A 15038-nucleotide genomic window follows, 5' to 3' on the forward strand; every position below is an offset into this window, starting at 1 on the left:
TTCTCTGGTAGTCCTTGAGGTTCTTTTCATGGAAACATGAGTTGTGGCTACTCTGGTTATTTAACTAAAAACTCACCAAACCTTGCAAATAACAAAAATGCTCTATTAATCTGACACACAAGATGTGCATATGTTTCCTTGTCTTTGGGGACAGGGGAAATTTCTTTTTCCTTTTCCTTTTTCCAAAACACAGATAACACATGAACTTGAAGCTGTGAGCTCCAGGGAGTGGGTATAGTTGTATCCTTTAACTCAAGAAAAAAAAAAGGGTTTTTTTGCTCATATTTCAGTTTGATGGTGGTTTTCTGAGTTTTCTCACATGATACCTGAAGGCTGGGGAGAAAAACTTTCAGCACGAAAGGTTTTTTTTTTTTCTTTCATCAAAAGGGAAACCACCATCAAACAGACATTCAGCTCATCGGTGTTTAGTGGCTTTACCTACAGCGTCCTGCTCTCAGTCAACATGACTTCTGTCAGTGGTGAGTACCTCATCAGAGTTTAACTAAGAGTTTGTGGTGAATTAATGTTTCTACAAAAGCAAATAAAAATAATGGTTAAAGGGATAAGCTCAATTAATTAAAAGTTAATTTGAAAAAAAATTATTAAAAATTTATCAGGGAAAGTTATTGTTTGCTATAATTCTGTTTAATCAGTTATGTGTAACATGAACACCCATGTGCTAATATCTTTCTATCCTTTGTAATAGCTGCTTTTTTAAGGCGTGCAATGTGACAACAGGCACGTTTGTTGAGGTTTACCTCATGCATGCGTATAGCAGTTAGAACTTAATGTCTGCAGTCGTTTATCAGTCGACATCTCTGCTGGGGTAGCACAGATCTGCCAAATCACTGTGCTAAACAGTAGTACTTGCCTAACACTATTATTGAAAAGAACAATTACTTGCAAAGAATTTAAAAAGATTTGTTTTATCTAAATTTTCCAAATAGCGATTAGTGAGAACTCTGTAAGAACTCTGTCAAAAAAAAATCACATTGAATATATCAGTGTCAATCACTGGATACTCTATGACAAATGGCTACACCGCAGAACGGAAAATACAGAACTGAGTATAAGAAACTACATGACAAGGCTTCATCACCAATAATCTGAAAACACATTCAAAACAGAAAATATAGCCAGTAAACTAGAATTTAAAGGGGAAATCCATGTAAAGGTCACTTAGACAATGGGGAGTGCTGAGTCTGAGAAAACAATTGTACAATGTCTTCTGTAGCTCTGGAGGACCTTTGTGAAGTCCAGGAAATGTACTTATAGTTATCTTTTGGGCTCTGAGACTTTTACACATTCATAGCAGAAAGTCTGGGTTATAAACCCGGGTGGTGAAAGATGTACGCATGTACGAGGCAGGTAGAGTCTAATGAAAAGCAGATATTTGTTGCTTTATGGGAGGTGTTGGATGCAGCGTTATTGGGGTTTGACCCATATTAACGACTGAGGGAAAGAATATGTGGACATTTTGCTGCTTCAGTTTTGATCATACTATTGCAGTGCTTCATCTTCTAAAAATTGACTCAATTTTTCAGGTCTGCAAAACCTTCTTCCAGTTGTGCTGATATGGGTAATGAATTTTGAGGTAAGAAACACACACCTTTTATTAGTTGTATGTAAATATGAAAGATAACATAATGTTTGTAGCAATCTGTATCCACATAGAGGTGAAAATCACCACCACAGCCCTCAACTCACAAAAGCGCCACTTCCTCTAAGGAAGTAAAGGTGTACCAGAGTAAACTGTTTTACAGGCCATTGAAAAGCGGGTAGCTGAATTTTTCAGATTTACACGTGGCTTGCTTACTTTGCTTGTTACTTGCTTTTATTTGATCATTTAATCTGTCTTTGATTACAGTCTTCCTTGTCTCAGCATGGAGAGAATTTCACCACCATGAATTACTCGGAATATAACTACTCCGATTTCAGTTATGAGGACTTCCCTTCGCTGTGTGTGAAAGAATCCAACCGCCATTTCCGCCTCTGGTTTATGTCCATCTTCTTCACCATCATTTGCTTCCTGGGGCTGACAGGAAACCTACTGGTCATCCTCACCTCCTGCTACTTTAAGCGTCTCAAGACCATGACGGATGTGTACCTGTTCAACCTGGCATTTGCAGACCTGCTCTTCGCTCTGTCGCTCCCCTTTTGGGCAGCCAACTCCATGGCAGAATGGGTGCTGGGCCCGCTGGTGTGCAAGGCCATGCACACTATTTACAAGGTCAGCTTCTACAGCAGCATGTTCCTTCTTTGTTTCATCAGCGTGGACCGCTACTTCGCCATCTCCAAAGCAGTCTCCGCTCACCGCCACCGCTCCCAGGCAGTGTTTCTCAGCAAAGTGTCATCAGCTATCATTTGGGTTATGGCACTGATCTTCTCCATACCAGAAATGACGTACACCACAATCAATAACAACACCTGCACCCCTTACACAAGCAATAATGACCAGCTCCGCGTCAGCCTCCAGGCAAGCCAGATAGTTTTGGCTTTTGCCCTTCCACTCCTGATCATGAGCTTCTGTTACAGCAGCATTGTCAAGACCCTTTGCCAGGCTCGTAACTTTGAACGGAATAAGGCCATAAAGGTGATTCTCGCTGTGGTAGCCGTTTTCCTGGTATGCCAGGTCCCATATAACTTGGTCCTATTTTGGTCCACAGTTGTCACCGCAGAAGGGGGAACCGAGGATTGCAACTACGAGAACATTCTCCTCTATGCCACTGACGTCACCCAGTGTGTGGCCTTCCTCAGGTGCTGCCTAAACCCTTTTGTCTATGCCTTTATTGGTGTGAAGTTTCGTTATGACCTACTGAAGCTACTGAAGGACTTGGGATGCATGAGCCGGGAAAGGTTCTTCAAGTATACCTGCGGCAGGAGGAGGAGCTCAGCGGCCAATGACACTGAGACAACCACCACATTCTCTCCTTAAAGCTGTTTCAGTATGGATGATAGCCTGTTGACACCTGCAGACCACACAGTGGGCTGCTGAACATTAGGACTAAAGTCTCAAGTCAACAATATATTTTACATGTACATAGCAAAAGTTATATAAAAGCCAAGTATGTTGGTCTTTGCTGGGTTTTTTTTTTTTGGTTGTCTCTTTGTGTTTATTTTTTCGTTCTGGCTACAGTGTACAGTATTTCAACACTGTTAATGGAAAAAATATATAGTGCTTTTACTCCACCAAATCATGTACATTAAACTTAATAAAAACATCAGAGCTGGTTTGTTGATTATCATAAAGTTATATTGAAATATATATTTTCTATATAATAAAATTATTTCCTGTATTGTAAGCTATTTGCAATATTGCAAGATACTTACTTTACTGTAAGATTACTAACTACTAACTAAAACAAGATTTCAGATGGACTGACTACATCAGTATCTAAGTACTGCATTAACATAATTAATGGGAGGAAAAGTACCCTGAGGAGACCCGCACAGGCATGAGGGGAACATGCAAACTCCACTCAGAAACACAAAGGAAAAACAGGCCTTAACAGTTTTCTGACATTACTGTTATAAAACCTTCCAAGCCACGACAGCACAAACATGTTCAACTTGAGTCTGTGTCCAAAGTGCATAACAACCATGAAAGATTTGTTTCACTTTCTTGATTTAAAGCAAGTTTCCGCAGCATGATTGATATAGATATATATATCTATATATGTGTGTGAGAACAGAAAAACAACAACTACTGACCAAATATTTGTAAAAGTTCAACTGGGGATGAAAATATCCCTGTGTTCATTGTAGCAACCTATAGTAGCCAGGAAAGCTAAGTGGTAGTAAATAATTTCTAGTCTTTGAGATTTAACTGAAGAAAGGTTCTAAATGATAACATGAGAATAATAAAAAGGACACAGCAGCAGATAATGTGCCCAACAAAAATCATGTAGAGGGAAAAAATATAATGGTGGAAGAGTTGACCCTTAATAAACTCCATGAGTCATGCGAGCACAATGACGCACTTTGTCATCAACAGTTATCATGAACACCTGATTTGATAAATTGGAAAACAAGAACGACCGCCTCATGTTGTACACCTCCGCCAACCAGCCAAGGCTGCAGGAAATATGGTCGCAATCTCCCCTTCCTGAGTTACAGCATTGAAAAATGTGTTTTTGCAGAACATCACTTCATTTTATTCTATTAGACATTTGTGTTAAATTGTGTCATAATTATCGTGTTTTATGAGGTCACAATGACCTTGACCTTTGACCACCAAAATCTGATCAGTTTATTCCTGAGTCAAACTGAAAGTTTATGCCAAATTTGAAGACATTTCCTTAAGGCGTTAGAGATATCGCATTCACGAGAATGGCACGGACAGACAACCTGAAAACATAATGCGTCGCCCACACAGTCAAAAAAAAAAAAAAAAAAGAAAAAAAAGAAGAGGTATTTCAGAAAATCAAACAAACATATTCAAATTAAAAGCTGCAATTAAATCTAGAGGAATTGAAAGATACTGGAAGATAGCTGTCTCTGCTGGACTGCTGACAGAACCCAGACAAGGATTTATGTGTAGAGGCTACAGTCCTCGCTGCAGTTGGCCCCGGTTCGAGTCCTGCATTGGACGGCCCTTGCTGCATGTCATTCCCCCCTCTCTCTGCCTCCCCATTTCCTGTCTCTCTCTACTATACTGTCAAATAAAGGCATGAAAAAGCCCCCAAAAAATATACTTTAAAAAAAATGATTGTATTGAAAAAATATTGTACAAAATGCACTGAACCAATTTGCACAGTAAAGGGATGATCCAGTAGGAAGAACTTATTAAATTTTGAGGCAGATCTAGATCTTTCACTATGTATTAGATTTTTTTTTTTTTCCTATGAAGTCTGGTGTATGTTGTTTGACACAGGCCTTGGCCTTGTCTGCACTCTCAGAGCTCTAGTTTTACAAGCAGTGAGTAACAGGTTTATGGCTGGTTGAAAATCTGTGCACCTCAGGAAATCTTAATCATATGATTAAACAAAATGCTCAACTGAGAGTGGCAAACGAAGAGAAGATATTCTTTAACCACACTCAATCTTTACATATTCTTTTACTCACCAGATATGGTCATTAATCTGAGGAAATTACTGGCTTTAACATTCAGGAGAGCAGAAACACTTGACATGAAGACCAACATGCATCATTAAAACAATTACAAAATCATCTGCTAGTTTAAGTCAGTGAAAGACTAGTTAGTCTATTTAGACTAACTGTTAATCATATTTCCTTGACCTAAGCTAAGAGATAAAAATGATTAAACATCAGTGTGGCCACAGTTATGAGTAAGGGAACAAAATTATAATGTTCAGTAGCATTAATTAACTCACCAATCATACTGACTTTGTCTTAAAATCAGAAATCAGATAAAAAGATACTTTGAGTCATTGAAGGATGGCAGATGACAATGAAACACACTGGATTAGTGCAGTCAATTCCTACAACACGCAGTATTAACTGCAAACACACTCCACAGCTAGATGCACCCAGTAGGTTCATGTTATATCATGCTCATGTTGAAATTGTTATGAGCGAGTGAGCACATCATTACAAGTCATTTTTTGGAATAACGTTACGTGTACATGTGCTACCTCTTTTGGTGCAGACCAAGTCATAGCTTTGTTTACTCATCTGATTTCACTGTTGAAAAAAATGAACTCCCCTCCAGCCATAAACTCTACACTGCTGAGATGACATCAGTTGGAGCCACAGGGATTAGTGATCCTTGCTGCTGATAGGCTCACTGGGAAAAGGGTTGGGATTTCATTGATAAAAACATGCAGCACCTAAAATGTCAAAGTAAAAAAACAGTGAACAGCCTGAGAGTACAGCAGCATCGCAGCAGCAGAATCCTGACCAGAAGATAAGGTAAGAGGACCTACCTTTACCTAACTAAGAAATTGTAATAGAATATACAAATAGACCTAACAGTACTTCATTTTTATTGGATTGCTCCCAGTTCATTATTAATCAAGTCTGTGTTTTATTATTGTCATTGCAGCAATTTGTAGCACAGACAAGTTATGTTAAAACAAATTTTGATCCTCCACATGTATTATACGTTCTCCTTACCTAAAATGAAAAGCACTGAATAACTCAAAAGTTGCATTATGCGCAAATGCCAGTTGTATTTGATGCCACATTATTCTGTTTACCAAGGTGAAATTTTGTGAAACTTAGTGTGCGCTTCTCAGAAGTAAACATTTTCTAAATGATCTGAAGCAGCTTTTTGCTATTTTGCTACTTTTAAAAAAATACTATGTTCACAGTGAAAGTTTTGGCTGTTGTAGGAAAACAGTAGTGTAGTCATGGTAACCATCAGTCACCTAGGTGACTCACTGAGCACCACACCTCATCTGCAACACAGAGGGAGAAACAGCATGAGCTGATCATCCCTCATATTACACACCCCTCTCGAACTGCTATTCATCATGCTGATATCAGCATCAAAGACAGTTACTCAGACTGTTTCATGTTTCAAAGAGTGGTTTGATGCATAGATGGAGGAATATGTAGGAAGCCGTGGGCTACATGTACTGACTTACACACATTACTGTTTGTTTTCTTTATTGGCCACAGCAACTTTCAAATTATTTGTCACTTAAGTTCAGTTAATGTCAGTATGATGGAATCAAGGTTACATAATCATTTTACAGTGATGAATTAACCCAATACAAGACAACACTGTACAAATGCAATGACAAAAACCTTATCTATAAAATCTAAAGAACATTTCTTATTAAAATCTGACTGATGCTGCAGTGCAAATACTGGCAAGTGGTTATTTAATCACCAGAAATAACAATGAAAAACTTGAGATGGTTCTTTATGTATAGTGCATAACAGATGCACTTTTTTTAAGAGTATGAGTAATATGAGGAAAAAATGCTTATGATGGGTCTGTTTTGTAAAGAGGACAAAAGCGAGACTGTTATTCCAGTGAAGAAAGTGTAACTGATCTCTTTCCATTGTATTCCTGTCTTTAGTACAAGACTTTGAGCTCTCCTAACATGATGCCTACAGCTAAAGGCATGTCCCACATGATTCCCAATCACGTCCTGAGAGTGGGTCAAACTATCCGCCTGGACTCAGCGCAGGAGACGGTCAATCAACACCCCAGTCTCCCAAAGCCCAGTGGTGACCATGGTGACACTGATCTCGACATTTCCCTGGATAATCTCAACCAGCTCATCATGGAACTGGATCCGACATTTGAACCCATCCAGGTCAACACAAGTCCGTCGTGCATCTCCCCTCCTACAGGTACTGTACAACCGTGAGGCCACTTTGCATTTCAGTGCTCTTCACATTCTAATTCATCAACAAGGTCAACAAAGTGCAACACAGGACAGCCTACACTTACAGAGGTGTGACACAGAGCGCAGTAAAACCATAGCAACTCTTATAAAACGAACAGTACACAGAGCCCGGGGCTTTGGAAATTTACCCACCCTTTTGAGATAGTTTGTTTTTTTTTTTTAAATCACAGGGTAATTGCACAACTTCATCTGTTCTGGGATTACCGCCCAGACTAGTACCACACCCTGCACTTGTTGGGCTACACACAAAGTGAAGCTCACCAAGAAGTCACACATGAGGGTGGGACAGTAAGTGTCTTCATTCAGACCAGCTCTGATCAGAAAGTGTGCAAAAGAGTCAACAAAGCAAATGAATGGATTTCCTGTTCATCTTTTCTTGTACAATGTTTAGTCATATGCTTGTGAAACCGAGCGCCATGTGTTGAGACAAACAAATTTTGAGGGAAATTTGAGGGTGATGAGAAATCAAACAAAACAGTAATGTTAAATAGTAAGACAGAAAATCCAGTGTTGATGAGTACTCCTTTCCTATTGTTGCAAAACAGTATTTCCCCTTCTAACAATACTCATCACAGTGCCTACTTGGGATTTTGCTATTTCTGTATGAACATTAGTCATTATCTAACTCTGGTTGCAGAAGCCACACGTCTGGCTCACACTGACCACAGTGATTTCCCAAGGGCATAAACTCACTCAATGCCCATCAACACAAAGAGGCAGACAGATCAAGCACACAAGAACAAGCTGAGACTCCTCCAGGTGATTCAGAATCATCGCAAGAGCAGAAATGCACAATCCAAAGAATTTAGTTTGGAAGGCATGGCCTGAGTTGAGCAGGCAGGTAGCTGCATGAATAACACAATATGTTTACATATGGAGGCCAAACCCATTTTGCTATCAGAAAACCAAAGCATGAAGTCAAAGAAATCATGGAACATGCAGGGTTTTTCCACTGAGTGCATCAGTTTCACATCCTTCACAGCATTTATAACTTTTTCAGCATTTTTGCTCACATGTCAATCTCCATCCTCAGCTGACTCATGCTCAGATGAAGACGTCTCTGACTGCGTGTTGGTCCCAAGAGGATGTTCTTCCAGCCCCTCGCCCACCATGGTCCGATCTATGTCACCCAGTATACCGATCCCTGCGCACAGCAGTCTCAGCTATGGGACCCATGGTACGCAGGTATTCTCCAGCTCCCCTACGAGGTCCCTGCCTCCGCTGCCATGCGGCAGTGCTCCCCGACGAAATCCCTCACCAAAGCAGGACATACCCTTTTCCCAAGGATCCCTGCGACTGTCACACCCCAACAGAAACAGTGCCACCTCACTCCTCTCCATGTCAACATGCTCAGACACCAGCTACATCCTCGGCAGGTAAACCTCACAATTAAAGCAACAAAGTCTAACACATGCATCTTGTACATGCAGCAACTTGAAAATAGCCCAGTTCACTAGGTGACTTAGTGGACTGATATTTACTTGTGATGTCACAGTGGAACAAAAGTTTTATGATCACAAACACCACGTTAGAAACCATATGGGGTCATCTTTTTCATCCGGCTTCGTTCATTCTAATGTTACAAATTGAAGGACAGGAGAAATGTTTCTCCTTTTCTGCTTTGCTTTAAAGTTAACATTAACTGATGTAAACTAAAAACATGAAGAATAGGATGTGGATCTGTAAATAAAATTATATCTGTAGACATTTCTTCTTCCTTCTTACATAGTAACCTGTCCTTGGCCAGTGAAGATGACTCTCCAGAGTCCATCTTTACCAGTATGTCTGGCTCCTGCAGCGATGTGTCCAGAATGAGGCCCTTTGATAACAGGCACAGCCCAGAGAAGCCCTTGCTGACAAAGAAAGAGCACCTGCACAGCAGAGGAGGACACAGCAGTCCTGCTTCACTCTCTGGGTCTTTGACTGATATTCCTGTACTGCTTGTCAATGGTGCACCTGAACCGGATCTGTACAACCAGTCTCCTGGACCACAAATTGACTTGATACAGACCATCTCTGCGTCCAGCCCGAAGCCAGCTCCTCACAGTGAGTCGCAGGTGTCACAGTAGTTTGATTTGCTGGTAACTACCGCATTTTCAACACTATTTGACCTGCTGTCTTTATGGTTATTTAGGTTTCCATGCCCATTTTAATGGCAGTCAGCCCTCAATGAAATTCGTCATGGACACTTCAAAGTTTTGGTTCCGTCCACATATCAGCAGAGCAGAAGGTGAGAATCTCAAAAACAAAGCTAATAATCTAAGACTTAATTGCTTTAATCAAGCTCCAGATCCAGTGTTTTCTCTCCATGGATGCAAGATTCTTGCAGTACAGATACAAACTGTCAGTAAGCATTTTCTCTGTTGTTTCATTCATTCTAGCTGAAGCCCTAGTAAAAGACAAGGAAGCAGGGGCATTTGTGGTCAGAGACAGCACCTCCTACAGAGGCAGTTTCGGTCTGGCCATGAAGGTGGACCCAACACCCAACAACTTCACTGCTACTGCCTACCCAGGTAAACCTTGACTCCTTTTGAATCACATGCTATGATGAAAAGTCACAGCAGTGTTTGGTGAGATACAGGAAAGAAAAGGTCTCAAAATGCCACAACTACCACATTCACAGACAAACAATGTGAATAGAGTGTAGCACAGTGCTGCTGTCATCATTTGTCTATACCAGAGACCTAAAGGCACAGGGAATCACTTACCCAGCTCTGCTGATGTGTATGGGCATGTCTGACGACATCCAGCTATCTGTGGTGAGGCAGGAGACAGCGCTGTTATTTTTTCCACCCACAGTATATCCTGTGTAAACACAAAAGAAAACCAGCTGTTTATGATACTGTAACCAATCTGAGAAAAAAATGGAACTCACTCACAAAACAATTTTGAGGCTTACATCATTTGCATATTTATATTTGTCAACTTTTTTTTTAGGGATGCATGACATGAAAGCAGTGAGTTAGCAGTGAGGCTAGTTCAGTGTGTGCAGGCTCACAGTTTGTTGTCTGTTTCAATATTCCTCTGCTGAATTATCCCTCAAAGCATAATTAGAGAACAATTACCCTCGGTCACATGACATCACTTTAATGTTTTCTATTTCTGGCTTTCATGTTATTTTCCAGAAAATTTGCAGTGAAATATAAATTTTGTTGAATGAATGAGTTACACAGAATATGCGTGGCAGCTAGGACAGAATACCCTGCATCTTGATGGGTTACAGGTTATCCTATCTAAGACATTCCTGTTTTTTTTCAAATCATCTCATTTAAATTCATAGATTTGCATTTTTATCATCTTGTTTTTGTTTCTCTCTAATGAGCTGGGAACCATGTGGCACAGGAGACTTAAAGATAATAAAATAATTTATAAATATTAAAAATGATATAAAAATAGTTGATCAAACATGAGCTACATGGAATCACTGCTTTATGTCACTCTTATCTATCAACATCATATCAACAGGAGAGAGCACCTCAGATGTTGTGCGACACTTCCTTATTGAATCATCAGCTAAAGGCGTACGTATCAAAGGCGCTTCTCAGGAACCATACTTTGGTAAGTGCTGTAAAAGTCAACAACACCTACTTTATTGTACATTTATATGTTATCACTTTTCCTTCAAACCATTTAGTATTCAATCGCCTACTCAATATGACTAAACATCCTGGTCCGGCTAATGTGTGCCACACCACAACTGAGTCAGCCATGTCTGGCTTTTGGAATGTGGGTGGGAGGCAGTGAAGGGATCTTGTACCTTATTTCAAGGTATGACTTCACAGGGTGTGCGCTCACACCCACAGAGCCATTATCAAGTTTTATTGTGGTGTCTTTGTGCTTATCAGAGCATGTGGGTGTATGAGATGTGCACTAGCATAACCTACCTGCATTTATATTTTCTTTCATCACAGTTATGGTGGTTCTGAAAAAAAATCCCCACGTCAAAAAAAACTTCTTCCAAACAGATCAAAAATATCAAGGTTCAGATAATAATCAAAAAGCAAAATTACCATACACATCTTAAAAAAACAAAAACAAAAAAAAACCGACTCATTATCATTTACACATTAAAATGATGTAGGCCTAAGGGGAGATATCTGAATTTTTCATGTTCCAAAGTAAGACAATGAATTTTTACTTAAATCTATGATTCCTTGTCATTTTTACAGGTAGTCTCTCAGCCCTGGTCTACCAGCACACTATCTCGGCTTACGCTTTACCCTGCAGATTACTGCTCCACTCCCAAGGTAAGTTAACCTTAACTGCCACTCACAAGGTTGTGTGTGTGTGTGTGTGTGTGTGTGTGTGTGTGTTTTAGAGAAACAAGGAAGAAAATGACAACCTCATCTCTTAATCTCTTATTTGCCCTCACAGATCTGGCCACAGCAGAAGAGAGGGTAAATGACAAACCAGCTGCTGAGGACAAGAGTAAAACAGGTGAGACAAAATACAGACAAGTATCCCTATTTGTTTACATTTGCATATAATGCAAGGTTAATCAGTGCATTTGCTAGCACTTTTCTTTGAGTAATGCTTACCAAGTGCCATTTAAACATAGGAGAAGAAAAATCAGCAAGAACAGCTTACATCAGTGGGCTAAGACATAATAAACAAACATGAGACAAGGCGTAACATTTAACTAACAAAAGTGCAAAAAGACTACATTAACTTCCATTTTGGTTCTTACCTTTTCTTCTTCCGTTGTCTCATTGTTTTGCAGACGTGTAGGAAATGCTAGCTTGTCCCACACCACTTGCTAATTGACGTTTACCGTTAAATTTAAATACTAGCTTCATGTGTGTAGGACTCCTCTGGGAGATTTTCCCGAAAGTCCTAAATTATAATAGTTTATATTTAAGTTACGTTAACTTGAAGCTGTTTTAAATGAGAAAACAGATTCATGGTAGATTTGAATGCAGGTTTTACTCTCACCACTAACACCTCTCCACATAGCTAAATATCTGGGCCAGAAACGTGACGTACCATAGAAGGCAAAGCACACACAGGTGTGATTAATTACCTTAATTAGTGGAGGCTGCATTCAATTTCGGTGTGCCAGTACTTAATTCCTGTTGTTGGGTATGATGTGGCTGACCCCTACTCTTAAATATGAGGAACCAGCAAAGATTAGTGACGGCTGTACTGTATGTATTGTATCTTTTATGACGAGTAAAAAGTCTGATGTGACTCTGTTTACTCAAGATAATTGGTGAATATACGACAACTGATTGATATGACCATATGCAAAATCTTAATCTGCAAAGTAACTCGAAGTAAAAGTACAATACTTACCTCTGAAATGTAGTGAAGTTGAAGTATAAAGAAACCAGAAATACTCAAGTAAAGCCTAACTCAAAATTATATTTAACTAGAGTACTTGAGTAAATGTAGTAAAACTACTACTTACTTTTTGGTTGGCAGTGTATAATAATTAAACAACCAAATGTTTTTCAAGTTGCTCAAACAACCCCAAAAACATGCACTGGTTAGTTGAAATACATTGACATATAAATACATACTATATTTTACTTTAGAAAGGGTAGAGGAAATACATTTGTCTAGTAGTTTATTATGTTAAGTATAATATATACACTGGAACACTGTTTCCTGTCAGTGATAAATAAAAGTAAATTAGGGCCAAATCATATTTGAAATGATATACTGTGTACGCATAGTAATATATATTTTCCAATTGATAATGAAATACGTTGATGTAACAGGCTTTTCTAACCAATAAACAACAGTTGCACAATGTCACAAAGTGCCAGCGAATCCTAATTCCCTGTGTGTAAAATAAACATGGATTAATCCACTAACAATCCAGGAGAGATTTGGAGGGGGCTTCGCTTATTTAAATGTATGCTTGACTATCTTAGTTTTAATGCTATGTGCATGTGTATTAAATCTCTTTTTCTAATTATACTTTTTCATAGCTTGCAATTTCATCTACTTGAATGCTGTCCCCACTGAAATGCTGACGGGCCCTTGTGCAGTGCAGAAGGCAGTGTCCTCAACACTTCAGAAGACCTCAGGCTCCTTCATACCAACTGTAGTCAACCTGAAGGTGTCTTTGAAGGGTGTAACACTGACAGATATCAACAGGAAGTAAGAAAAGAAACATCCTGTCAACCCACTGCTGAGATTTTTACATTATAGTACACTAAGAAAAAAAAACATGCTGGTGGTGATATGTGGTTTGGGTGTTTATGTGCAACATTTTGTGAGGACTGAACATTTTTAACTCCATAATCACTTCTTCACAGGCTTTTCTTCAGACGCCATTACCCTACTCACCTGCTTAGCTACAGTGGCGAAGATCCAGACAATCGACTGTGAGTACACAACAACATGTTATAAAATAAAAGATAATAAAATGATAAATAAAAACGATATAAATCTTTGTTGGAAACAAAATCATGTAATGTTCACTGCTGTCACAGTCTCTTTCATGTGGATACCTGTGGGTTAAGAGCTCATAGATCACTGCATTAGTACTGCATATGTCACATTATTTAGTTCACCACAATACGAAACGTGTTGGTCATTAAAGACATTATTTAAACTTTGTCTGTTTTATCTACACAGGTGGGTGAAAGGTTGCAGTTTTGGTGCAAGGTAATTTTGGACTGTTTTTTTATTGCTAACATTATCAGAATGATGTTTTGTGTGTAGGTGTAAATTCTATGTATTGCTTATGTGAGGATCCATAGTGAACCCTCTCAGGTTTACAGCCTGCACCTGCAATTCATTACAATTTTTATACTTTAATTTAAAAAACATTTCTTGTACTTGAGTTTTGTTCAAATTAAATCTCATCTATCATTTCTTTGTCCCAACAGGATGTTTGGCTTTGTGGCAAAAGGCGTAGATGCTGGCATGGAGAATGTATGCCACGTCTTTGCAGAATATGATCCCCTGCAGCCTTGCAACAAGGTCATCGAGGTTATTCAGGGTGCCATAGCCAAGCTATAGACACACAAGGCCCCTACTTAAGATATCTGTCTATACTGTACTCTATACTTCAAGTAACCTGTTCAGTGTGGTGGCCATTGTGAGTGTTGCTCCTGCAGTTGTTAAACTGAGCAAGTTATCTTAGAAGTGCTTAGGACTACCCAGCTTTGTAACAAGGTCAAGCTGAGAAGACAGTGGAAGTCTGGCATATATGAAGATACACAGGACTGACAAGCAAGAAGAAAACAGACATGGGACCAACAACATACAGTATGATTATAACTGAATGGCACACGACTACTGTTAAAATAATATCTAACCATCTTGTAAAAACACAGCAATATTGATCTCTTGCTGAATATATGAAGCTGCCCAGAAAATAATTTCAATGTACAATGTTATTGTATAAAATGTGAAAAACCAGCATAGAGGTTAGCACATGTTACAGCAGTTTATTTGTCTTCTATCTTAATGTCAAATGATTCCTGTGTAAATCGAACTGTAAATCAGCTCCAGCTGATGCTGTAGAATAAAGCGATGAGGGAATTTGAAAGTTCTGTTAATAGACTTGAAGAAAAGCAATATGTCCTTTCATTTCAAAGCAGAAACTTTGCATATACTCTAGTTGTACAATTCAGAAAGTATTTATTATACTGCACTGTAAACAATTTCTTTCTATATATTAATGGGTTTGTATTTTTTTAATTGTTATTATTAAAAATTAGTACATTGAACCACTGAAGTTCTGTATGTGTGAGCTTACAA

The 15038-nt window shown here is 39.0% G+C and overlaps 2 protein-coding genes across 2 annotated transcripts; both read left to right on the forward strand.

The window, feature by feature from the left end:
• The first annotated feature begins 351 nt into the window (after positions 1-351).
• Positions 352-3224, forward strand: ccr7 (chemokine (C-C motif) receptor 7). The gene is made up of 3 exons (XM_023413711.2): positions 352-479; positions 1545-1594; positions 1868-3224. Exons 1-3 carry the CDS (start codon positions 464-466, stop codon positions 2933-2935), a joined length of 1134 nt encoding a protein of 377 aa, XP_023269479.1. The 5' UTR covers positions 352-463; the 3' UTR covers positions 2936-3224.
• Positions 3225-5775: 2551 nt separating this feature from the next.
• On the forward strand, positions 5776-15007 carry LOC111660413 (tensin-4). Its single transcript, XM_023413689.2, has 13 exons — positions 5776-5871; positions 6990-7266; positions 8356-8698; positions 9052-9368; positions 9457-9552; positions 9704-9835; positions 10788-10880; positions 11492-11569; positions 11697-11759; positions 13256-13427; positions 13586-13654; positions 13908-13937; positions 14162-15007. The coding sequence occupies exons 2-13, from the start codon at positions 7014-7016 to the stop codon at positions 14292-14294; spliced, it is 1779 nt and encodes a 592-aa protein (XP_023269457.1). The 5' UTR covers positions 5776-5871; positions 6990-7013; the 3' UTR covers positions 14295-15007.
• The last annotated feature ends 31 nt before the right edge of the window (positions 15008-15038 follow it).

The sequence above is a fragment of the Seriola lalandi genome, unplaced genomic scaffold (assembly GCF_002814215.2).
Source record: "Seriola lalandi dorsalis isolate HSWRI2012SDOR001 ecotype SW California unplaced genomic scaffold, Sedor1 jcf7180002054518, whole genome shotgun sequence".
Taxonomy (NCBI): domain Eukaryota; kingdom Metazoa; phylum Chordata; class Actinopteri; order Carangiformes; family Carangidae; genus Seriola; species Seriola lalandi.

What these genes read in the sequence shown, in the direction of transcription:
- LOC111660413 (XM_023413689.2), top strand. Translation starts at nt 7,014, where the DNA reads ATGATGCCTACAGCTAAAGGCATGTCCCACATGATTCCCAATCACGTC. An exon ending in ACCAGCTACATCCTCGGCAG is followed by an intron (nt 8,699 to 9,051) that starts GTAAACCTCACA and finishes CTTCTTACATAG; the next exon opens with TAACCTGTCCTTGGCCAGTG. An exon ending in ATTACTGCTCCACTCCCAAG is followed by an intron (nt 11,570 to 11,696) that starts GTAAGTTAACCT and finishes TTGCCCTCACAG; the next exon opens with ATCTGGCCACAGCAGAAGAG.
- ccr7 (XM_023413711.2), top strand. An exon ending in TATGGGTAATGAATTTTGAG is followed by an intron (nt 1,595 to 1,867) that starts GTAAGAAACACA and finishes CTTTGATTACAG; the next exon opens with TCTTCCTTGTCTCAGCATGG.